Here is a 25095-nt window from a genome sequence, read left to right as displayed (position 1 = left end):
TACGGGAAATATCTTGTGAATTTTATTATTAATGTACATTTTAAAGGTGAGACCCACACACACTGAAACCTGGTACCTCTTGCAGTGAATATACACTGACACGCTGACATACACACACACTGATCCACACAAATAGACCCACATTCACTCGCACAAACACAAACGCGGGTGTACTCTAACACTACACACAACCTGATAGAAACACTCAGATGCGCTCTCTACACACTCACAATGATTGATCGCATACACACCTGCACACTCGCGCACACCAACACAAGGTCAAACACACTGGCACGGTCAAACGCACACTGATCAATGTGCTCAAACACACGCACTCACTCACACAGACCTGTGCTCAAACACACTGACCCACACCTACACACAGACCTGCGCTCAAACACACTGACCCACACCAACACACAGACCTGTGCTCAAACACACTGACCCACACCTACACACAGACCTGTGCTCAAACACACTGACCCACACCAACACACAGACCTGCGCTCAAACACACTGACCCACACCTACACACAGACCTGCACTCAAACACACTGACCCACACCTACACACAGACCTGCACTCAAACACACTGACCCACACCTACACACAGACCTGCACTCAAACACACTGACCCACACCTACACACAGACCCGAGCTCAAACACACTGACCCACACCTACACACAGACCTGCACTCAAACACACTGACCCACACCTACACACAGACCTGCACTCAAACACACTGACCCACACCTACACACAGACCTGCGCTCAAACACACTGACCCACACCTACACACAGACCTGCGCTCAAACACACTGACCCACACCTACACACAGACCTGCGCTCAAACACACTGACCCACACCTACACACAGACCTGCGCTCAAACACACTGACCCACACCTACACACAGACCTGCGCTCAAACACACTGACCCACACCTACACACAGACCTGCGCTCAAACACACTGACCCACACCTACACACAGACCTGCGCTCAAACACACTGACCCACACCTACACACAGACCTGCGCTCAAACACACTGACCCACACCTACACACAGACCTGCGCTCAAACACACTGACCCACACCTACACACAGACCTGCGCTCAAACACACTGACCCACACCTACACACAGACCTGCGCTCAAACACACTGACCCACACCTACACACAGACCTGCACTCAAACACACTGACCCACACCTACACACAGACCTGTGCTCAAACACACTGACCCACACCTACACACAGACCTGCGCTCAAACACACTGACCCACACCTACACACAGACCTGCGCTCAAACACACTGACCCACACCTACACACAGACCTGAGCTCAAACACACTGACCCACACCTACACACAGACCTGCGCTCAAACACACTGACCCACACCTACACACAGACCTGCGCTCAAACACACTGACCCACACCTACACACAGACCTGCGCTCAAACACACTGACCCACACCTACACACAGACCTGAGCTCAAACACACTGACCCACACCTACACACAGACCTGCGCTCAAACACACTGACCCACACCTACACACAGACCTGCGCTCAAACACACTGACCCACACCTACACACAGACCTGCGCTCAAACACACTGACCCACACCTACACACAGACCTGAGCTCAAACACACTGACCCACACCTACACACAGACCTGCACTCAAACACACTGACCCACACCTACACACAGACCTGCGCTCAAACACACTGACCCACACCTACACACAGACCTGAGCTCAAACACACTGACCCACACACACTATTGCCCACGTTTGCTGCCATCTATAGGCAGGAGAATTTTACAATAGTTTACAAAATATTGTGTTCAGCCCTGCAAGTATTTTCTTTATAATAAAACACTGAACATGAAACCCTACATAAAAGATCAGAAGAGCATCTCTCCAGCTCCTCGTTAACTCCCCCTCCGTTCTCCGTCCTGCAGTTCTGTGTTCGGGGGTAGCGGTCCTGCACACCCCACTCTCACTCCGTCTCCCCCTCCTCCTCCTCCTCCATGTCAGGCGCCCTCTCCCTCTCCCGCTCCTCGTCAAACAGGTGGCTCTGCCTGTGCTCCCAGAGACGCACCCCTCCGTCCCACTGAGGGAGAGACAGACAGGGAGGCAGAGAGGTCAGGCGCGAAAACAGACCGCAACACCGGAACACACGGACACCAACAGGGCACACATACAGTCGGCCACACGATCAGACATGCATACAGCCCGACATGCATACAGCCAGACACACAATCAGGCACGCATACAGCCAGAAACACAATCAGGCATCCATACAGTCAGACATGCATACAGCCAGACACACAATCAGGCACGCATACAGCCAGAAACACAATCAGGCATCCATACAGTCAGACATGCATACAGCCAGACACACAATCAGGCACGCATACAGCCAGAAACACAATCAGGCATCCATACAGTCAGACATGCATACAGCCAGACACACAATCAGGCATCCATACAGTCAGACATGCATACAGTCAGAAATGCTTACAGTCAGACACACACAATTAGGCGTGCATTCAGTCAGATGTACAATCGGGCAAGCATACAGTCAGACACGCACGCATACAGTCAGAAATGCAATCAGGCACGCACAAATTCGGACATGCATACAGCCAGACACACAATCAGGCACTCATACAGCCAGACATGCATATAGTCAAATGCACAATCGGACAAGCATACAGTCAGACACACAATCGAGCAGCCATAAAGTCAGAAGCGCACAGCCACACAATCAGGCATGCATACAGTCAGACACTTGCACAATCACGCACACCTACAGTTAGACATGCACAACCAGACATGCATGCATTTAGATACACACACAAGCAGACACACTATTGGGCATGCACACGGACAGATTTACAGTCAGAAATGCACAGAGTCAGACACACACAGGCGGAAAGGCACGAGGGCATGAGGAGAGAGAAGATATGAACAGTCAAACACATGATCAGCCACACACAGAACTCACAGAACTGCTTATGATGTTTGCCTCATAGGGGTGCCAGCTGACATCTCGAACACAGGCATCATGGTCAGAGAGCCGGGATACTACGCAGCCAGTCAGCACATCGTAGACTGAGATTGAGAGAGAGGGGTTAATACAGACACACTGACTGGACACTCCAGTACATTAACACTGCACTGAGAGAGAGGGGTTCATACAGACACACTGACTGACTGGACACTCCAGTACATTAACACTGCACTGAGAGAGAGGGGTTCATACAGACACACTGACTGACTGGACACTCCAGTACATTAACACTGCACTGAGAGAGAGGGGTTCATACAGACACACTGACTGACTGGACACTCCAGTACATTAACACTGCACTGAGAGAGAGGGGTTCATACAGACACACTGACTGGACACTCCAGTACATTAACACTGCACTGAGAGAGAGGGGTTCATACAGACACACTGACTGACTGGACACTCCAGTACATTAACACTGCACTGAGAGAGGGGGGTTCATACAGACACACTGACTGACTGGACACTCCAGTACATTAACACTGCACTGAGAGAGAGGGGTTCATACAGACACACTGACTGACTGGACACTCCAGTACATTAACACTGCACTGAGAGAGAGGGGTTCATACAGACACACTGACTGGACACTCCAGTACATTAACACTGCACTGAGAGAGAGGGGTTCATACACACACACACTGACTGGACACTCCAGTACATTAACACTGCACTGAGAGAGAGGGGTTCATACAGACACACTGACTGACTGGACACTCCAGTACATTAACACTGCACTGAGAGAGAGGGGTTCATACAGACACACTGACTGACTGGACACTCCAGTACATTAACACTGCACTGAGAGAGAGGGGTTCATACAGACACACTGACTGGACACTCCAGTACATTAACACTGCACTGAGAGAGAGGGGTTCATACAGACACACTGACTGACTGGACACTCCAGTACATTAACACTGCACTGAGAGAGGGGGGTTCATACAGACACACTGACTGACTGGACACTCCAGTACATTAACACTGCACTGAGAGAGAGGGGTTCATACAGACACACTGACTGACTGGACACTCCAGTACATTAACACTGCACTGAGAGAGAGGGGTTCATACAGACACACTGACTGGACACTCCAGTACATTAACACTGCACTGAGAGAGAGGGGTTCATACACACACACACTGACTGGACACTCCAGTACATTAACACTGCACTGAGAGAGAGGGGTTCATACAGACACACTGACTGACTGGACACTCCAGTACATTAACACTGCACTGAGAGAGAGGGGTTCATACAGACACACTGACTGGACACTACAGAACACCTTTAGGACCTGAGACAGACAGCAGTCAGCAGAGAGACGGGGAAAGACAGGGAGAGACGGACTCACTGACGACTCTGCCAGTCGAGCACCCTGTGTAGATGAAGCGCTGTCCGGTGCTGAACTCCGGAGAGAATCGGCAGCGAATGAGTGTGTGCAGGACCCCGTGACCCCGGTAGGTCATGACCGAGGTGTCACCCGTCAGCTTGTGTCTCTTCAGGGCTGAGGGGGGAGAGAGAGACAGGGCATGAGGAGAGAGGTCCTGCCGCTTGCGCGGTCCTCTGTGACCCGGAGCAGCACAACAACTGTCCAAATCACGGCGATCTGACAAAATCACCCCCAGTCTGAGGGACACAGAGGTGCCGGTCTATGAGAGGGTGGAAATCGGAGGAGAGACAGAGCACACACTGGCAGCCTGGTGCAGGACTGGCCCAGAGCCCTGCCGAACCCCAGCCCCCCGTCGCCGCCTCGGCCTACCTCTCTGGGGGACCTGCTGCCAGCGGTAGTCCCAGTTCTGCTGCGTGACGGCCAGGCGCGAGGCAGCCAGGCCCTCCTTGGGAGAGAAGCGCCGCACGTCCCACAGCTTGATGGACTGATCCTTAGAGTTACTGATCAGGTAGCGACCATCACCCTGACAGAGAGAGAGGGGTCAATACAGACACACTGACTGACTGGACACTCCAGTACATTAACACTGCACTGAGAGAGAGGGGTTCATACAGACACACTGACTGACTGGACACTCCAGTACATTAACACTGCACTGAGAGAGAAGGGTTCATACAGACACACTGACTGGACACTCCAGTACATTAACACTGCGCTGAGAGAGAGGGGTTCATACAGACACACTGACTGGACACTCCTTATGTATTGGTATATTAACCCCACCCTGGAGAGTACCTTGCTGTGTATGAAGGTGATGCCATCCCGGTGTCCGGCCAGCTGGCCCACAGGCTGTGGCCTGTCCTCTCTGAGGGTCCGCCTGTCCCAGACCTTGCACAGCGCGTCGTCGCTGCCCGACAGCACGATCTGCGAGGAGCCGTCGGCGAACGCCACGGCGTTCACATCGTCCTCGTGGGCGTCGATCTGGGGCGCAGAGAGGGAGAGCGGTCAGCGCCACGCCCACCGACAGCACCACTCACACTGATCACACTGACCCCGGGGACACTGCTGGACGTCACGGGCACCTTCAGTGTCCTCCTGTTCTGCTCCCGGTCGTAGACGTACAGGCAGCCATCGTTGGCCCTGAAAGAGAGAGACAGGCAGCTGACTGAGTGCCCCGGGAGAGAGAGACAGGTGAATGAGAGAGAGAGACAGGCAGTTATCTGACTGCTCTGCGAGAGAGACAGGAATCCGTCTGACTGCTCAGAGAGAGAGAGACAGGCAGCTGACTGAGTGCCCTGAGAGAGAGACAGGTGAATGTTAGACTTCTCTGAGAGAGAGAGAGACAGGCAGTTATCCGACTGCTCCGAGAGAGAGACAAGAATCTGTCTGACTGCTCCGAGAGAGAGAGACAGGCGTCTGTCTGACTGCTCCGAGAGAGAGAGACAGGCGTCTGTCTGACTGCTCCGGGAGAGAGGCAGCTGTCTGACTGCTCAGAGAGAGAGAGACAGGCAGCTGACTGAGTGCCCTGAGAGAGAGAGACAGGTGAATGAGAGAGAGAGACAGGCAGTTATCTGACTGCTCTGAGAGACAGGAATCCGTCTGACTGCTCAGAGAGAGACAGGCAGCTGACTGAGTGCCCTGAGAGAGAGAGACAGGTGAATGTTAGACTCCTCTGAGAGAGAGAGAGACAGGCCTGGCTGCCCAGAGAGGACAGGCTGTGCTCCCACTGCCAGCAGGGAGAAATAGAGACAGAGGTGCACTTCCTACTGCACTGTGACAGATACTCTGGGATTAGAGAAACATTCTTCCCGAAATTCAGAAATCTAATCCCAGAGTTCCCACACCTGCCAAAACCACAACAGGTCCCAATCCTACTGGGAGAGGGAGGAGGGAACTCAGTTGATCTGGCAGCCCAGTATGTGATCTCCTGTCACAGCCTGAGGAACAGTGAGTCCGTCTCCCAATAATGCTCCAGCCGCCTACAGTATATGTCGATATTATATAATATGTCTTTGTTGTAAATGTCTGTAACATGTCTGTAGATTTTATTTTACTTCTATTTTTTGTTTTGTTCTATGTTAATTTTATTATTTTTATTTGCTTTGGCAACACTGATTGTACCCATCGGTCATGCTAATAAAGCACCTTGAATTGAATTGAATTGAATTGACAGGCAGTTATCTGACTGCTCCAAGAGAGAGAGACAAGAATCTGTCTGACTGCTCCGAGAGAGAGAGACAGGCGTCTGTCTGACTGCTCCGAGAGAGAGAGACAGGCGTCTGTCTGACTGCTCCGAGAGAGAGAGACAGGCGTCTGTCTGACTGCTCTGAGAGAGAGAGACAGGCGTCTGTCTGACTGCTCTGAGAGAGAGACAGGCAATTATCTGACTGCTCTGAGAGAGAGAGGCGGGCAGCTGTCTGAGTGCCCTGAGAGAGAGAGACAGGCAGACAGACAATAGAGGATAGATCTAAGGATTGTGAAAGCTACCCAGCACACACAACACAGAGACAGTGACACTTGCACACACAAAAAACAGAAAGTGACACGCAAACGCCTACAACACAGAGACAGTGACACGCACATGCACAACACAAACGCAGATAGGAACACACACAACACATTCATGAGATTGTGAAAAGACACACACAACACACAAGCTCTGAGAAAATGACACACACAGTTACAGCAAGACAACACAAAACACATACAGAGATAGTGACACTCAAAGACAGAGTCAGTGATGTTCAAAACACACACAGCACAGAGACACAGTAACACAGAGAGACACTGACAAACACAGATAATTCACATAATGGCAGGAGAGCACACAAACACACACCCTTAGATAAGAGCTAGGCAAAGAGAAAGACATTCACAGAGACACAACAGACGCAGAGAGACAAGAACACACAGACCTACCCTCCCAGAATCTCTTTTCCATCCGACGACACGGTCAGAGAAAAAACGCAGAATCTTCTCTCGTCGGGACTGAGACATAGAGAGAGAAACACAACTCCTTCAGCAGCAGCACACAACACCACACAACACCCCACAACTCCTTCAGCAGCAGCACACAACACCACACAACACCCCACAACTCCTTCAGCAGCAGCACACAACACCACACAACACCTCACAACTCCTTCAGCAGCAGCACACAACACCACACAACTCCTTCAGCAGCAGCACACAACACCACACAACACCCCAAAACTCCTTCAGCAGCAGCACACAACACCCCACAACACCCCAAAACTCCTTCAGCAGCAGCACACAACACCCCACAACACCCCAAAACTCCTTCAGCAGCAGCACACAACACCACACAACACCCCACAACTCCTTCAGCAGCAGCGCACAACACCACACAACACCCCAAAACTCCTTCAGCAGCAGCACACAACACCACACAACACCCCACAACTCCTTCAGCAGCAGCACACAACACCACACAACACCCCAAAACTCCTTCAGCAGCAGCGCACAACACCACACAACACCCCAAAACTCCTTCAGCAGCAGCACACAACACCACACAACTCCTTCAGCAGCAGCGCGCACAACACCACACAACACCCCACAACTCCTTCAGCAGCAGCACACAACACCCCACAACTCCTTCAGCAGCAGCACACAACACCACACAACTCCTTCAGCAGCAGCATGCACACCACCACACAACTCCTTCAGCAGCAGCGCGCACAACACCACACAAAACCCCACAACTCCTTCAGCAGCAGCACACAACACCACACAACACCCCACAACTCCTTCAGCAGCAGCACACAACACCACACAACTCATTCAGCAGCAGCACACAACACCACACAACACCCCAAAACTCCTTCAGCAGCAGCACACAACACCCCACAACACCCCAAAACTCCTTCAGCAGCAGCACACACCACCACACAACACCCCACAACTCCTTCAGCAGCAGCGCACAACACCACACAACACCCCACAACTCCTTCAGCAGCAGCACACAACACCCCACAACTCCTTCAGCAGCAGCACACAACACCACACAACTCCTTCAGCAGCAGCATGCACACCACCACACAACTCCTTCAGCAGCAGCGCGCACAAAACCCCACAACTCCTTCAGCAGCAGCACACAACACCACACAACACCCCACAACTCCTTCAGCAGCAGCACACAACACCACACAACTCATTCAGCAGCAGCACACAACACCACACAACACCCCAAAACTCCTTCAGCAGCAGCACACAACACCCCACAACACCCCAAAACTCCTTCAGCAGCAGCACACACCACCACACAACACCCCACAACTCCTTCAGCAGCAGCGCACAACACCACACAACACCCCACAACTCCTTCAGCAGCAGCACACAACACCCCACAACTCCTTCAGCAGCAGCGCACAACACCACACAACACCCCACAACTCCTTCAGCAGCAGCACACAACACCACACAACTCCTTCAGCAGCAGCATGCACACCACCACACAACTCCTTCAGCAGCAGCGCGCACAACACCACACAAAACCCCACAACTCCTTCAGCAGCAGCACACAACACCCCACAACTCCTTCAGCAGCAGCACACAACACCCCACAACTCCTTCAGCAGCAGCACACAACACCACACAACACCCCACAACTCCTTCAGCAGCAGAACACAACACCACACAACACCCCACAACTCCTTCAGCAGCAGCGCACAACACCACACACCACCCCACAACTCCTTCAGCAGCAGCATGCACACCACCAACACCCCACAACTCCTTCAGCAGCAGAACACAACACCACACAACACCCCACAACTCCTTCAGCAGCAGCACACAACACCCCACAACTCCTTCAGCAGCAGCACACAACACCCCACAACTCCTTCAGCAGCAGCGCACAACACCACACAACACCCCACAACTCCTTCAGCAGCAGAACACAACACCACACAACACCCCACAACTCCTTCAGCAGCAGCACACAACACCACACAACACCCCAAAACTCCTTCAGCAGCAGCGCGCACAACACCACACAACACCCCACAACTCCTTCAGCAGCAGCATGCACACCACCACACAACTCCTTCAGCAGCAGCGTGCACACCACCACACAACTCCTTCAGCAGCAGCGTGCACACCACCACACAACTCCTTCAGCAGCAGAACACAACACCACACAACTCCTTCAGCAGCAGAACACAACACCACACAACACCCCACAACTCCTTCAGCAGCAGCGCACAACACCACACAACACCACACAACTCCTTCAGCAGCAGCACACAACACCACACAACTCCTTCAGCAGCAGCACACAACACCACACAATACCCCACAGCTCCTTCAGTAGCAGCACAAAACACCACACAACACCCCACAACTCCTTCAGCAGCAGCGCGCAACACCACACAACACCCCACAACTCCTTCAGCAGCAGAACACAACACCACACAACACCCCACAACTCCTTCAGCAGCAGAACACAACACCACACAACACCCCACAACTCCTTCAGCAGCAGCACACAACACCACACAACACCCCAAAACTCCTTCAGCAGCAGCGCGCACAACACCACACAACACCCCACAACTCCTTCAGCAGCAGCGCACAACACCACACAACACCCCACAACTCCTTCAGCAGCAGCACACAACACCACACAACTCCTTCAGCAGCAGAACACAACACCACACAACTCCTTCAGCAGCAGAACACAACACCACACAACACCCCACAACTCCTTCAGCAGCAGCGCACAACACCACACAACACCACACAACTCCTTCAGCAGCAGCACACAACACCACACAACTCCTTCAGCAGCAGCACACAACACCACACAATACCCCACAGCTCCTTCAGTAGCAGCACAAAACACCACACAACACCCCACAACTCCTTCAGCAGCAGCGCGCAACACCACACAACACAACTCCTTCAGCAGCAGCGCGCACAACACCACACAACACAACTCCTTTAAAAGCAGTGCGTACAACACCACACAACGCAACCCCTTCAGCAGCAGCGTACATCAGCACACACAATACAACACAACTCCTTCAGCAGCAGCCCGTACAACACCACACAACACAACTCCCTCAGCACCGGCGCACATCAATATACAACACAACACAGCTCCTTCAGCAGGAGCTTGCATACATCAGTACACAACACACCACAACTCCTTCAGCACCAGGGCACATCACCACACAACACAACTCCTTCAGCACCAGCACACACATCAGCACACAACAACTTCTTAAGCACCAGCACACACATCAGCACACAACACAACTCCTTCAGCACCAGAGCGCACATCACAACAAAACCCAACATATCACAACATACAAGTACAAAACAAGTACTTCACAAAACAACACACCACAACTTCTTCAGTACAACACATCACAACACAACTACTTCAATACCAGCGTGGATGACCTCCATCACAACAGAACACAACTTCTTCAGTAAAAACATGCACACCAACCATCACAACACAACAGATCACAACGTAACTACTTCAGTACCAATGCACACAACCACCGAGTGTCAACACAAAACACCATACCACAGTCAGCACAGGACTTCCAGATTATACAACACACCCAGTAAAGGATTATTAATACAACACACAAAACCTAACAACACAACCGGCCATCGATCATTCACACAATACAGCTGACTCAGGATCACTCAGACAACAAAATTAGCCCAGGATGATTCTGCTGTAAGCAAATCACTCTTCCACACACAACACAACACACACTCCTGTTGTTCAACATGACACTATACTCACTTGAGATCCAGCGCTGTGTGAGTCTCATTGTCGCCATCCAGGCTGCACACATGAACTGCAATCAGAGACGCAAAATCACCCACTGGGCTTCCTCCATTCCCAGCCTGCACCTGCGATTCCAACCAATATCCCAACCTGGACCCCCGATTCCCACAGACATCCCAACCTGGACCCCCGATTCCACAGACATCCCAACCTGGACCCCTGATTCCACAGACATCCCAACCTGCACCTGCGATTCCACAGACATCCCAACCTGGACCCCCGATTCCCACAGACACCCCAACCTGGACCCCCGATTCCACAGACATCCCAACCTGGACCCCTGATTCCACAGACATCCCAACCTGCACCTGCGATTCCACAGACATCCCAACCTGGACCCCCGATTCCCACAGACACCCCAACCTGGACCCCCGATTCCCACAGACATCCCAACCTGGACCCCCGATTCCACAGACATCCCAACCTGGACCCCCGATTCCACAGACATCCCAACCTGGACCCCCGATTCCCACAGACATCCCAACCTGGACCCGCGATTCCACAGACATCCCAACCTGGACCCCCGATTCCCACAGACACCCAAACCTGGACCCCCGATTCCCACAGACACCCAAACCTGGACCCCCGATTCCCACAGACATCCCAACCTGGACCCCCGATTCCACAGACATCCCAACCTGGACCCCCGATTCCACAGACATCCCAACCTGGACCCCCGATTCCCACAGACATCCCAACCTGGACCCCCGATTCCACAGACATCCCAACGTGGACCCCCGATTCCACAGACATCCCAACCTGCACCTGCGATTCCACAGACATCCCAACCTGGACCCCCGATTCCACAGACATCCCAACGTGGACCCCCGATTCCACAGACATCCCAACCTGGACCCCCGATTCCACAGACATCCCAACCTGGACCTGCGATTCCACAGACATCCCAACCTGGACCCCCGATTCCCACAGACATCCCAACCTGGACCCCCGATTCCACAGACATCCCAACCTGGACCCCCGATTCCCACAGACATCCCAACCTGGACCCCTGATTCCACAGACATCCCAACCTGGACCCCCGATTCCCACAGACATCCCAACCTGGACCCCCGATTCCCACAGACATCCCAACCTGGACCCCCGATTCCCACAGACATCCCAACCTGGACCCCCGATTCCACAGACATCCCAACCTGGACCCCCGATTCCCACAGACATCCCAACCTGGACCCCCGATTCCCACAGACATCCCAACCTGGACCCCCGATTCCCACAGACATCCCAACCTGGACCCCCGATTCCCACAGACATCCCAACCTGGACCCCCGATTCCCACAGACATCCCAACGTGGACCCCCGATTCCACAGACATCCCAATGTGGACCCCCGATTCCACAGACATCCCAACCTGGACCCCCGATTCCCACAGACATCCCAACCTGGACCCCCGATTCCACAGACATCCCAACCTGGACCTGCGATTCCAACGGAAAACCCAACCGTCACCTGCGATTCCAACTAAAATCCCAACCCGGACCCACGAACCTACCCAGAATCCCAACCTGGACCCGCGATTCCAACTCAAACTGTCCTTCGAAGCAGACTAAAACTTGAATAAATACCATGAACAAGGGGCTCTTATTTACAAAAGGGCCGTTCCCGGCTCGATATCCGGGGATTCCACAAGGACAGGCTGATGGATCGCTATTGGTAACCCAACATGCTGGTGGAATTTTGGGAGCCCCCTCCCCCTCTCCCCATCGCAACTCACTGTAGTCAGACCAGCTGGAGTACAACAGGTTGTGTCCGTCTGGGGTGAAGGCGACATCCAGCACACTCCAGCCAACATCACGGGCCTTCACTGTACGGATCACTCGGAACCGGCCGGAGCTGGTGTCATACAGCCGCACGTTCTGATCTGAGAGAGACAGGAGGGTAAGACGAGAGAGGTTCATACAGACACACTGACTGACTGGACACTCCAGTACATTAACACTGCACTGAGAGAGAGGGGTTCATACAGACACACTGACTGAATGGACACTCCAGTACATTAACACTGCACTGAGAGAGAGGGGTTCATACAGACACACTGACTGAATGGACACTCCAGTACATTAACACTGCACTGAGAGAGAGGGGTTCATACAGACACACTGACTGGACACTCCAGTACATTAACACTGCACTGAGAGAGAGGGGTTCATACAGACACACTGACTGACTGGACACTCCAGTACATTAACACTGTACTGAGAGAGAGGGGTTCATACAGACACACTGACTGGACACTCCAGTACATTAACACTGCACTGAGAGAGAGAGGGGTTCATACAGACACACTGACTGGACACTCCAGTACATTAACACTGCACTGAGAGAGAGGGGTTCATACAGACACACTGACTGACTGGACACTCCAGTACATTAACACTGCACTGAGAGAGAGGGGTTCATACAGACACACTGACTGACTGGACACTCCAGTACATTAACACTGCACTGAGAGAGAGGGGTTCATACAGACACACTGACTGACTGGACACTCCAGTACATTAACACTGCACTGAGAGAGAGGGGTTAATACAGACACACTGACTGACTGGACACTCCAGTACATTAACACTGCACTGAGAGAGAGGGGTTCATACAGACACACTGACTGGACACTCCAGTACATTAACACTGCACTAAGAGAGAGGGGTTCATACAGACACACTGACTGACTGGACACTCCAGTACATTAACACTGCACTGAGAGAGAGGGGTTCATACAGACACACTGACTGACTGGACACTCCAGTACATTAACACTGCACTGAGAGAGAGGGGTTCATACAGACACACTGACTGACTGGACACTCCAGTACATTAACACTGCACTGAGAGAGAGGGGTTCATACAGACACACTGACTGACTGGACACTCCAGTACATTAACACTGCACTGAGAGAGAGGGGTTCATACAGACACACTGACTGACTGGACACTCCAGTACATTAACACTGCACTGAGAGAGAGGGGTTCATACAGACACACAGACTGACTGGACACTCCAGTACATTAACACTGCACTGAGAGAGAGGGGTTCATACAGACACACTGACTGACTGGACACTCCAGTACATTAACACTGCACTGAGAGAGGGGTTCATACAGACACACATTCAGAAGGAGAGAGACACTGACCCTGGCAGGCCGAGAGGAACAGTCTGCCATCCTCAGAGTAAACTCCACAGAACACCTTCTGCTGATAGATGTCCTTGTACGTCACATAGTTGGGCAGGAAACTGGAAGGAGAGCAGATGAGCAGACGTGACTCCCGGCCGCTCGCTGTGGGATCGGGCCACTGTGGGAGCGCAGGGGCAGGTCACAGGAGCGACACCTAGAGGACGAGCTCTACGGCCCAGGGCAACAGCACACAGCGCCCCCTGCAGCCAGGAGCTTTCTGCGCAGGCTTGCCAGGCAGTGTGCGCTGTGCAGTGCTGTGTGCTGTGCAGAGATGTGTAGCAGTGTGTGTTGTGTATCAGTGTGCGTTGTACAGTGTTGTGTGCTGTGCAGAGCTCTGTATCAATGTGTGTTGTGTATTAGTGTGCGCTGTACAGTGTTGTGTGCTGTGCAGAGCTGTGTATCAGTGTGTGTTGTGTATCAGTGCATGTTGTACAGTGTTGTGTGTTGTGCAGAGCTGTGTATCAATGTGTATTGTGTATCAGTGTGCGCTGTACAGTGCTGTGTAGAGATGTGTAGCAGTGTGTGATGTGTAGCAGTGCCGTGTAGCAGTGTGTGTTGTGTATCAGTGTGCGCTGTGCAGTGTTGTGTGCTGTGCAGAGCTGTGTATCAGTGTGTGTTGTGTATCAGTGCATGTTGTACCGTGTTGTGTGCTGTGCAGAGCTGTGTATCAGTGTGTATTGTGTATCAATGTGTGCTGTACAGTGTTGTGTGCTGTGCAGAACTGTGTATCAGTGTGTGTTGTGTGTCAATGCTGTGTAGCAGTGTGTGTTGTGTATCAGTGTGCGCTGTATAGTGTTGTGTGCTGGGCATCAGTATGTTTTGTGTATCAGTGCTGTGTATCAGTGTGTGTTGTGTATCAGTGTGCGCTGTACAGTGTTGTGTGCTGTGCAGAGCTGTGTAGCAGTCTGTTGTACTGTATATCAGTGTGTGCTGTGCAGAGTTGTGTGCTGTGCAGTGTTGTGCAGCAGCATGTGTAGTGCAGGGTTGTGTAGCAGTGTGTGCTGTACAGCAGTGTGTGCTGTGCAGTGTTGTGTGTACTGTGTAGCAGTGTGTGTTGAGTATGCTGTGCAGGTTGTGTACTCACTGTGAGCGGATGTTGCTGCACTCTCCGTGAGAGAAACTGGAGCCCAGGCAGCGACCCTGCTCCCTCTGGAACAACAACACAACAGTCACACAACACAACCATCACACAGGGAGGTCACTGAACCACAGCACAACAAATAACCGCACAACTGAAGAAAAACAACCACCACACAACGCTGCCCTGAAACTGCCGGCGCACACAAACACACAATTACACCAGTACCCACCCATCCCTGAGCTCTCACCTCTCTGAGCATCTGAGTGAAGCTGCGGGGACTCCGGGACCCTGAGGAGGCCGTGGCCAAGAGGATCCGAGTCCTGATCTCACTGCAGTCCACTTCCTGCGTGTCAGGGTGAGCGTCCACTGACACAGACAGAGGGGTTAATACACACTGCACTGAGAGAGAGGGGTTCATACAGACACACTGACTGACTGGACACTCCAGTACATTAACACTGCACTGAGAGAGAGGGGTTCATACAGACACACTGACTGACTGGACACTCCAGTACATTAACACTGCACTGAGAGAGAGGGGTTCATACAGACACACTGACTGAATGGACACTCCAGTACATTAACACTGCACTGAGAGAGAGGGGTTCATACAGACACACTGACTGACTGGACACTCCAGTACATTAACACTGCACTGAGAGAGAGGGGTTCATACAGACACACTGACTGGACACTCCAGTACATTAACACTGCACTGAGAGAGAGGGGTTCATACAGACACACTGACTGACTGGACACTCCAGTACATTAACACTGCACTGAGAGAGAGGGGTTCATACAGACACACTGACTGAATGGACACTCCAGTACATTAACACTGCACTGAGAGAGAGGGGTTCATACAGACACACTGACTGACTGGACACTCCAGTACATTAACACTGCACTGAGAGAGAGGGGTTCATACAGACACACTGACTGACTGGACACTCCAGTACATTAACACTGCACTGAGAGAGAGGGGTTCATACAGACACACTGACTGACTGGACACTCCAGTACATTAACACTGCACTGAGAGAGAGGGGTTCATACAGACACACTGACTGACTGGACACTCCAGTACATTAACACTGCACTGAGAGAGAGGGGTTCATACAGACACACTGACTGACTGGACACTCTAGTACATTAACACTGCACTGAGAGAGAGGGGTTCATACAGACACACTGACTGACTGGACACTCTAGTACATTAACACTGCACTGAGAGAGGGGGGTTCATACAGACGCAGGATATGAGCACTGCACTGTGTGTGTCAGTATCATTTTACAAGGCACTTAAGGTCAGAGGTGAAAGGACACAGCAGTGTGAGCGCAATCACAGCACAGAAGGAATACCTGAGCTCTGTGCGATATAGGTCAGAGGTGAAAGGTCACAGCAGTGTCAGCACAGTCTGAACACACGAGTCGTGAAGCACGTGAGGGGGCAGGGCAGAGGGAAAACAGCGCTCTGCTCTACTGGACAGAGGAACCAGAGGCAGCGGTGGGAACGGCCTGTGGACAGGAGCACGCTGCCGTCCTGCGTCTGTGTGCACGCGCGGGTGTGAGATCAGGTCGCGGTCGGCGAGCTACCGGGCGGGTTGTAGCGGTCTCCGAGGCGGCCCTCCCACGCCCCCTCGCTGTCATCGTCGGAGTCGGAGTACGATTGGACGAGCTGCAGCCCCGTGGCCCCGCTCCCATGGACCAGCCGCACCTGTCCCCTCCAATCAGGAAGAGGGGCGGAGACAGAGGGAGCAAGGGAAGACACCCACTAAACACCACAGAGACGACCGGGTGTCAGGGTGCCAGTGTGTCTGCACAGTGTGTCAGGGTGCCAGTGTGTCTGCACAGTGTGTCAGTGTGTCTGCACAGTGTGTCAGTGTGTTCACCTAGACTCAGTGTCTGGACAGTGTGTCAGTGTGTCTGCACAGTGTGTCAGTGTGTTCTCCTAGACTCAGTGTCTGGACAGTGTGTCAGTGTGTTCTCCTAGGCTCAGTGTCTGGACAGTGTGTCAAGTGTGTTCTCCTAGGCTCAGTGTCTGGACAGTGTGTCAGTGTGTCAGTACAGTGTGTCAGTGTGTTCTCCTAGACTCAGTGTCTGGACAGTGTGTCAGCGTGTCTGGACAGTGTGTAAGTGTCTTCTCCTAGACTCAGTTTCTGGACAGTGTGTCAGTGTGTTCTCCTAGACTCAGTTTCTGGACAGTGTGTCAGTGTGTCTGCACAGTGTGTCAGTGTGTTCTCCTAGACTCAGTGTCTGGACAGTGTGTCAGTGTGTCTGGACAGTGTGTCAGTGTGTTCTCCTAGGCTCAGTGTCAGTACAGTGTGTCAGTGTGTTCTCCTAGACTCAGTGTCTGTACAGTGTGTCAATGTGCTCTCATAGGCTCAGTGTCTGGACAGTGTGTCAGTGTGTCTGCACAGTGTGTCAGTGTGTTCTCCTAGACTCAGTGTCTGGACAGTGTGTCAGTGTGTTCTCCTAGACTCAGTGTCTGGACAGTGTGTCAGTAGTGTGTCAGTGTGTTCTCCTGGGCTCAGTGTCTGGACAGTGTGTCAGTGTGTCTGGACAGTGTGTCAGTGTGTTCTCCTAGACTCAGTGTCTGGACAGTGTGTCAAGTGTGTTCTCCTAGGCTCAGTGTCTGGACAGTGTGTCAGTGTGTCAGTACAGTGTGTCAGTGTGTTCTCCTGGACTCAGTGTCTGGACAGTGTGTCAAGTGTGTTCTCCTAGGCTCAGTGTCTGGACAGTGTGTCAGTGTGTTCTCCTAGACTCAGTGTCTGGACAGTGTGTCAAGTGTGTTCTCCTAGGCTCAGTGTCTGGACAGTGTGTCAGTGTGTTCTCCTAGGCTCAGTGTCTGGACAGTGTGTCAGTGTGTTCTCCTAGACTCAGTGTCTGGACAGTGTGTCAAGTGTGTTCTCCTAGACTCAGTGTCTGGACAGTGTGTCAGTGTGTTCTCCTAGGCTCAGTGTCTGGACAGTGTGTCAGTGTGTTCTCCTAGGCTCAGTGTCTGGACAGTGTGTCAGTGTGTTCTCCTAGGCTCAGTGTCTGGACAGTGTGTCAGTGTGTCAGTACAGTGTGTCAGTGTGTTCTCCTAGACTCAGTGTCTGGACAGTGTGTCAGTGTGTTCTCCTAGACTCAGTGTCTGGACAGTGTGTCAGTGTGTCTGTACAGTGTGTCAGTGTGTTCTCCTAGGCTCAGTGTCTGGACAGTGTGTCAGTGTGTCTGGACAGTGTGCCAGTGTGTTCTCCTAGACTCAGTGTCTGTACAGTGTGTCAGCGTGTCTGGACAGTGTGTAAGTGTCTTCTCCTAGACTCAGTTTCTGTACAGTGTGTCAGTGTGTCAGCGTGTCTGGACAGTGTGTAAGTGTCTTCTCCTAGACTCAGTGTCTGTACAGTGTGTCAGTGTGTCTGGACAGTGTGTCAGTGTGTCTGGACAGTGTGTCAGTGTGTTCTCCTAGGCTCAGTGTCAGTACAGTGTGTCAGTGTGTTCTCCTAGACTCAGTGTCTGTACAGTGTGTCAGCTTGTCTGGACAGTGTGTAAGTGTCTTCTCCTAGACTCAGTGTCTGTACAGTGTGTCAGTGTGTCTGGACAGTGTGTCAGTGTGTTCTCCTAGGCTCAGTGTCAGTACAGTGTGTCAGTGTGTTCTCCTAGACTCAGTGTCTGTACAGTGTGTCAATGTGCTCTCATAGGCTCAGTGTCTGGACAGTGTGTCAGTGTGTCTGGACAGTGTGCCAGTGTGTTCTCCTAGACTCAGTGTCTGTACAGTGTGTCAGTGTGTTCTCCTAGACTCAGTGTCTGGACAGTGTGTCAGTGTGTTCTCCTGGACTCAGTGTCTGGACAGTGTGTCAGTGTGTTCTCCTAGGCTCAGTGTCTGGACAGTGTGTCAGTGTGTCTGCACAGTGTGTCAGTGTGTTCTCCTAGACTCAGTGTCTCCACAGTGTGTCAGTGTGTTCTCCTGGACTCAGTGTCTGGACAGTGTGTCAGTGTGTTCTCCTAGACTCAGTGTCTGGACAGTGTGTCAGTGTGTTCTCCTAGGCTCAGTGTCTGGACAGTGTGTCAGCGTGTCTGGACAGTGTGTCAAGTGTGTTCTCCTAGACTCAGTGTCTGGACAGTGTGTCAGTGTGTTCTCCTAGGCTCAGTGTCTGGACAGTGTGTCAGTGTGTTCTCCTAGGCTCAGTGTCTGGACAGTGTGTCAGTGTGTTCTCCTAGGCTCAGTGTCTGGACAGTGTGTCAGTGTGTCAGTACAGTGTGTCAGTGTGTTCTCCTAGACTCAGTGTCTGGACAGTGTGTCAGTGTGTTCTCCTAGACTCAGTGTCTGGACAGTGTGTCAGTGTGTCTGTACAGTGTGTCAGTGTGTTCTCCTAGGCTCAGTGTCTGGACAGTGTGTCAGTGTGTCTGGACAGTGTGCCAGTGTGTTCTCCTAGACTCAGTGTCTGTACAGTGTGTCAGCGTGTCTGGACAGTGTGTAAGTGTCTTCTCCTAGACTCAGTTTCTGTACAGTGTGTCAGTGTGTCAGCGTGTCTAGACAGTGTGTAAGTGTCTTCTCCTAGACTCAGTGTCTGTACAGTGTGTCAGTGTGTCTGGACAGTGTGTCAGTGTGTCTGGACAGTGTGTCAGTGTGTTCTCCTAGGCTCAGTGTCAGTACAGTGTGTCAGTGTGTTCTCCTAGACTCAGTGTCTGTACAGTGTGTCAGCTTGTCTGGACAGTGTGTAAGTGTCTTCTCCTAGACTCAGTGTCTGTACAGTGTGTCAGTGTGTCTGGACAGTGTGTCAGTGTGTTCTCCTAGGCTCAGTGTCAGTACAGTGTGTCAGTGTGTTCTCCTAGACTCAGTGTCTGTACAGTGTGTCAATGTGCTCTCATAGGCTCAGTGTCTGGACAGTGTGTCAGTGTGTCTGGACAGTGTGCCAGTGTGTTCTCCTAGACTCAGTGTCTGTACAGTGTGTCAGTGTGTTCTCCTAGACTCAGTGTCTGGACAGTGTGTCAGTGTGTTCTCCTGGACTCAGTGTCTGGACAGTGTGTCAGTGTGTTCTCCTAGGCTCAGTGTCTGGACAGTGTGTCAGTGTGTCTGCACAGTGTGTCAGTGTGTTCTCCTAGACTCAGTGTCTCCACAGTGTGTCAGTGTGTTCTCCTGGACTCAGTGTCTGGACAGTGTGTCAGTGTGTTCTCCTAGACTCAGTGTCTGGACAGTGTGTCAGTGTGTTCTCCTAGGCTCAGTGTCTGGACAGTGTGTCAGCGTGTCTGGACAGTGTGTCAAGTGTGTTCTCCTAGGCTCAGTGTCTGGACAGTGTGTCAGTGTGTTCTCCTAGGCTCAGTGTCTGGACAGTGTGTCAGTGTGTTCTCCTAGGCTCAGTGTCTGGACAGTGTGTCAGCGTGTCAGTACAGTGTGTCAGTGTGTTCTCCTAGACTCAGTGTCTGGACAGTGTGTCAGTGTGTCTGGACAGTGTGTCAGTGTGTTCTCCTAGGCTCAGTTTCTGGACAGTGTGTCAGTGTGTCAGTACAGTGTGTCAGTGTGTTCTCTTAGACTCAGTGTCTGGACAGTGTGTCAGTGTGTCTGTACAGTGTGTCAGTGTGTTCTCCTAGGCTCAGTGTCTGGACAGTGTGTCAGCTTGTCTGGACAGTGTGTAAGTGTCTTCTCCTAGACTCAGTGTCTGTACAGTGTGTCAGTGTGTCTGGACAGTGTGTCAGTGTGTCTGGACAGTGTGTCAGTGTGTTCTCCTAGACTCAGTTTCAGTACAGTGTGTCAGTGTGTTCTCCTAGACTCAGTGTCTGTACAGTGTGTCAATGTGCTCTCATAGGCTCAGTGTCTGGACAGTGTGTCAGTGTGTCTGGACAGTGTGTCAGTGTGTTCTCCTAGGCTCAGTGTCAGTACAGTATGTCAGTGTGTTCTCCTAGACTCAGTGTCTGTACAGTGTGTCAATGTGCTCTCATAGGCTCAGTGTCTGGACAGTGTGTCAGTGTGTCTGGACAGTGTGCCAGTGTGTTCTCCTAGGCTCAGTGTCTGTACAGTGTGTCAGCGTGTCTGGACAGTGTGTAAGTGTCTTCTCCTAGACTCAGTTTCTGTACAGTGTGTCAGTGTGTCAGCGTGTCTGGACAGTGTGTCAGTGTGTTCTCCTAGACTCAGTGTCAGTACAGTGTGTCAGAGTGTCTGGACAGTGTGTCCACACAGTGTGTCAGTGTGTTCTCCTAGACTCAGTGTCAGTACAGTGTGTCAGAGTGTCTGGACAGTGTGTCCACACAGTATGTCAGTGTGTTCTCCTTGACAGTGTCAGTACAGTGTGTCAGCATGTCTGGACAGTGTGTCTGCACAGTGTGTCAGTGTGTTTTCCTAGACTCAGTGTACAGTGTGTCTGGACAGTGTGTCAGTGTGTTCTCCTAGACTCTGTGTCTGTACAGTGTGTCAGTGTGTTCTCCTAGACTCTGTGTACAGTGTGTCAGTGTGTCTGTACAGTGAGTCAGTGTGTCAGTGTTTCTGGACAGTGTGTCAGTGTGTTCTCCTAGACTCAGTTTCTGGACAGTGTGTCAGTGTGTCAGTACAGTGTGTCAGTGTGTTCTCTTAGACTCAGTGTCTGGACAGTGTGTCAGAGTGTCTACACAGTGTGTCAGTGTGTTCTCCTAGACTCAGTGTCTGGACAGTGTGTCAGTGTGTCTGTACAGTGTGTCAGTGTGTTCTCTTAGACTCAGTGTCTGGACAGTGTGTCAGGATGTCTGGACAGTGTGTCAGTTTGTTCTCCTAGACTCAGTGTCCCTGCAGGAAGCCCGTGAGAGACACAGTGCTGCACTCTTACCTCCTCAGTAGGTACGCCAGCACTTGCGCTAAGTCGACGTCCTCCTCTGCTGCGGACCCTCTGTCGCTCTGCTCCTCTGCCCCTCTGTCCAACTGTCTCCTCGCCTGTCTGCGGCTTTGCTGGCCCCGGTTCTGGCTGCGTTCTGGCTCTGTCTCGTCTGGGTCACCACTGGAGGCCCGACCGGACATCCCAGAACTGGACTGAGAGCCCATAGACCGACACTTTGAGAAAGGTAAAGACAGGAATTAACACAGACACACTGACTGACTGGACACTCCAGTACATTAACACTGCACTGAGAGAGAGGGGTTCATACAGACACACTGACTGACTGGACACTCCAGTACATTAACACTGCACTGAGAGAGAGGGGTTCATACAGACACACTGACTGACTGGACACTCCAGTACATTAACACTGCACTGAGAGAGAGGGGTTCATACAGACACACTGACTGACTGGACACTCCAGTACATTAACACTGTACTGAGAGAGAGGGGTTCATACAGACACACTAACTGGACACTCCAGTACATTAACACTGCACTGAGAGAGAGGGGTTCATACAGACACACTGACTGGACACTCCAGTACATTAACACTGCACCGAGAGAGAGGGGTTAATACAGACACACTGACTGGACACTCCAGTACATTAACACTGCATTGAGAGAGAGGGGTTAATACAGACACACTGACTGGACACTCCAGTACATTAACACTGCACTGAGAGAGAGGGGTTCATACAGACACACTGACTGGACACTCCAGTACATTAACACTGCACTGAGAGAGAGGGGTTCATACAGACACACTGACTGGACACTCCAGTACATTAACACTGCACTGAGAGAGAGGGGTTCATACAGACACACTGACTGACTGGACACTCCAGTACATTAACACTGCACTGAGAGAGAGGGGTTCATACAGACACACTGACTGACTGGACACTCCAGTACATTAACACTGCACTGAGAGAGAGGGGTTAATACAGACACACTGACTGACTGGACACTCCAGTACATTAACACTGCACTGAGAGAGAGGGGTTCATACAGACACATTGACTGACTGGACACTCCAGTACATTAACACTGCACTGAGAGAGAGGGGTTCATGCAGACACACTGACTGACTGGACACTCCAGTACATTAACACTGCACTGAGAGAGAGGGGTTCATACAGACACACTGACTGGACACTCCAGTACATTAACACTGCACTGAGAGAGAGGGGTTCATACAGACACACTGACTGACTGGACACTCCAGTACATTAACACTGCACTGAGAGAGAGGGGTTCATACAGACACACTGACTGGACACTCCAGTACATTAACACTGCACTGAGAGAGAGGGGTTCATACAGACACACTGACTGACTGGACACTCCAGTACATTAACACTGCACTGAGAGAGAGGGGTTCATACAGACACACTGACTGGACACTCCAGTACATTAACACTGCACTGAGAGAGAGGGGTTCATACAGACACACTGACTGACTGGACACTCCAGTACATTAACACTGCACTGAGAGAGAGGGGTTCATACAGACACACTGACTGGACACTCCAGTACATTAACACTGCACTGAGAGAGAGGGGTTCATACAGACACATTGACTGACTGGACACTCCAGTACATTAACACTGCACTGAGAGAGAGGGGTTCATACAGACACACTGACTGACTGGACACTCCAGTACATTAACACTGCACTGAGAGAGAGGGGTTCATACAGACACACTGACTGGACACTCCAGTACATTAACACTGCACTGAGAGAGAGGGGTTCATACAGACACACTGACTGACTGGACACTCCAGTACATTAACACTGCACTGGGAGAGAGGGGTTAATCAGTAATTCGTCTAGTTTCCTCACTCGCCAAAATCGAAACGGCAGTTGTTCAGTGTCAAAATGCTTTCCTTATACTCCTCGACTAATTAACCAAGCTAATTATCTAATCAAATTAAATGTATCGTTATGTTACACCGACGACACGGGAAGACTCGCGTCTATTTCAGTGAATTAATCCCCTTCCGAAAATGACAATCATAAAAAGGCTCAATGAACACTTAACAAGAAACTCAACAGATAAATAGAAAATACAGTACCTGGTGAAATTTGTATTTAGGGCTTCGTTCGCGGATCGCGTTGTTGTCTTGCACGTTCTTCCTTTAACAATCAATAGGCTTATCAATACTAGCGAATCGATACTGCTTGGGTTTTTTTTTATTGTCACTGCTTGAGTTTACGTTAAGGAATAATCCCCAGGTAGGCCCCGGTCTTTTCTCTCCGAGTCGCCATGTTGTTTACATCGACGAGCTTTGCCCCCGCCGCGGTCACATGACCGGCCCATCGCCAAGGACACCCAGCCACCGAAGGGCTCCATTTTGCTTCCTCGTTGACATGGATTGCCAGCGCGCAGTTGGAAACTGGAGCCAAAATGGCCGTCCGACGGGTGGAAGCGGAGCTCCAGAACTGTCACTCTCTGAAGTGACATCAATCCGTCTGTCACCGCATCCCACACGGTGATTGGCTGATCCTGACGTCACCTCGCAGTAAGTGGAAGGATACGGTCCAGTTAATTTATTTTTCCTCTTTTCTGGTAACAAATTCAAGAGTTAACTGAAATGTGATACATAAGTGCAATTAATTTAAATTCATCAGACAATGTGCAATAGATATTGCAACCTGATACATTCTGGGGTTTGACAGTTTC

The 25095-nt window shown here is 51.6% G+C and overlaps 1 protein-coding gene across 6 annotated transcripts; it reads right to left on the bottom strand.

The window, feature by feature from the left end:
- On the bottom strand, positions 1 to 24723 carry dcaf11 (ddb1 and cul4 associated factor 11). Of its 6 annotated transcripts, none has more exons than XR_011189282.1 (16): positions 24488 to 24723; positions 22361 to 22581; positions 17178 to 17305; positions 15829 to 15947; positions 15585 to 15649; positions 14459 to 14559; positions 13041 to 13187; positions 11264 to 11318; positions 7396 to 7464; positions 5529 to 5616; positions 5272 to 5457; positions 4846 to 4999; positions 4438 to 4590; positions 3017 to 3123; positions 502 to 2119; positions 1 to 463 (listed from the first exon to the last, which is right to left on the bottom strand). XR_011189282.1 is itself a non-coding variant. In XM_069188075.1 (15 exons), the coding sequence occupies exons 2-15, from the start codon at positions 22570 to 22572 to the stop codon at positions 2006 to 2008; spliced, it is 1698 nt and encodes a 565-aa protein (XP_069044176.1). In that variant the 5' UTR covers positions 22573 to 22581; positions 24488 to 24723; the 3' UTR covers positions 1 to 2005. The 6 variants fall into 6 exon arrangements, 2 of the variants coding, with proteins under 2 accessions (XP_069044176.1, XP_069044177.1); XR_011189281.1 differs by having other exon boundaries at positions 1 to 691; positions 768 to 2119; XR_011189283.1 differs by having other exon boundaries at positions 1 to 1261; positions 1338 to 2119.
- Positions 24724 to 25095: the final 372 nt, after the last annotated feature.

Source organism: Lepisosteus oculatus, chromosome 4 (genome assembly GCF_040954835.1).
Source record: "Lepisosteus oculatus isolate fLepOcu1 chromosome 4, fLepOcu1.hap2, whole genome shotgun sequence".
Classification (NCBI taxonomy): domain Eukaryota; kingdom Metazoa; phylum Chordata; class Actinopteri; order Semionotiformes; family Lepisosteidae; genus Lepisosteus; species Lepisosteus oculatus.
Note: the sequence above shows the minus strand (reverse complement) of the source record. Positions and strands in the feature narration are given on the sequence as shown.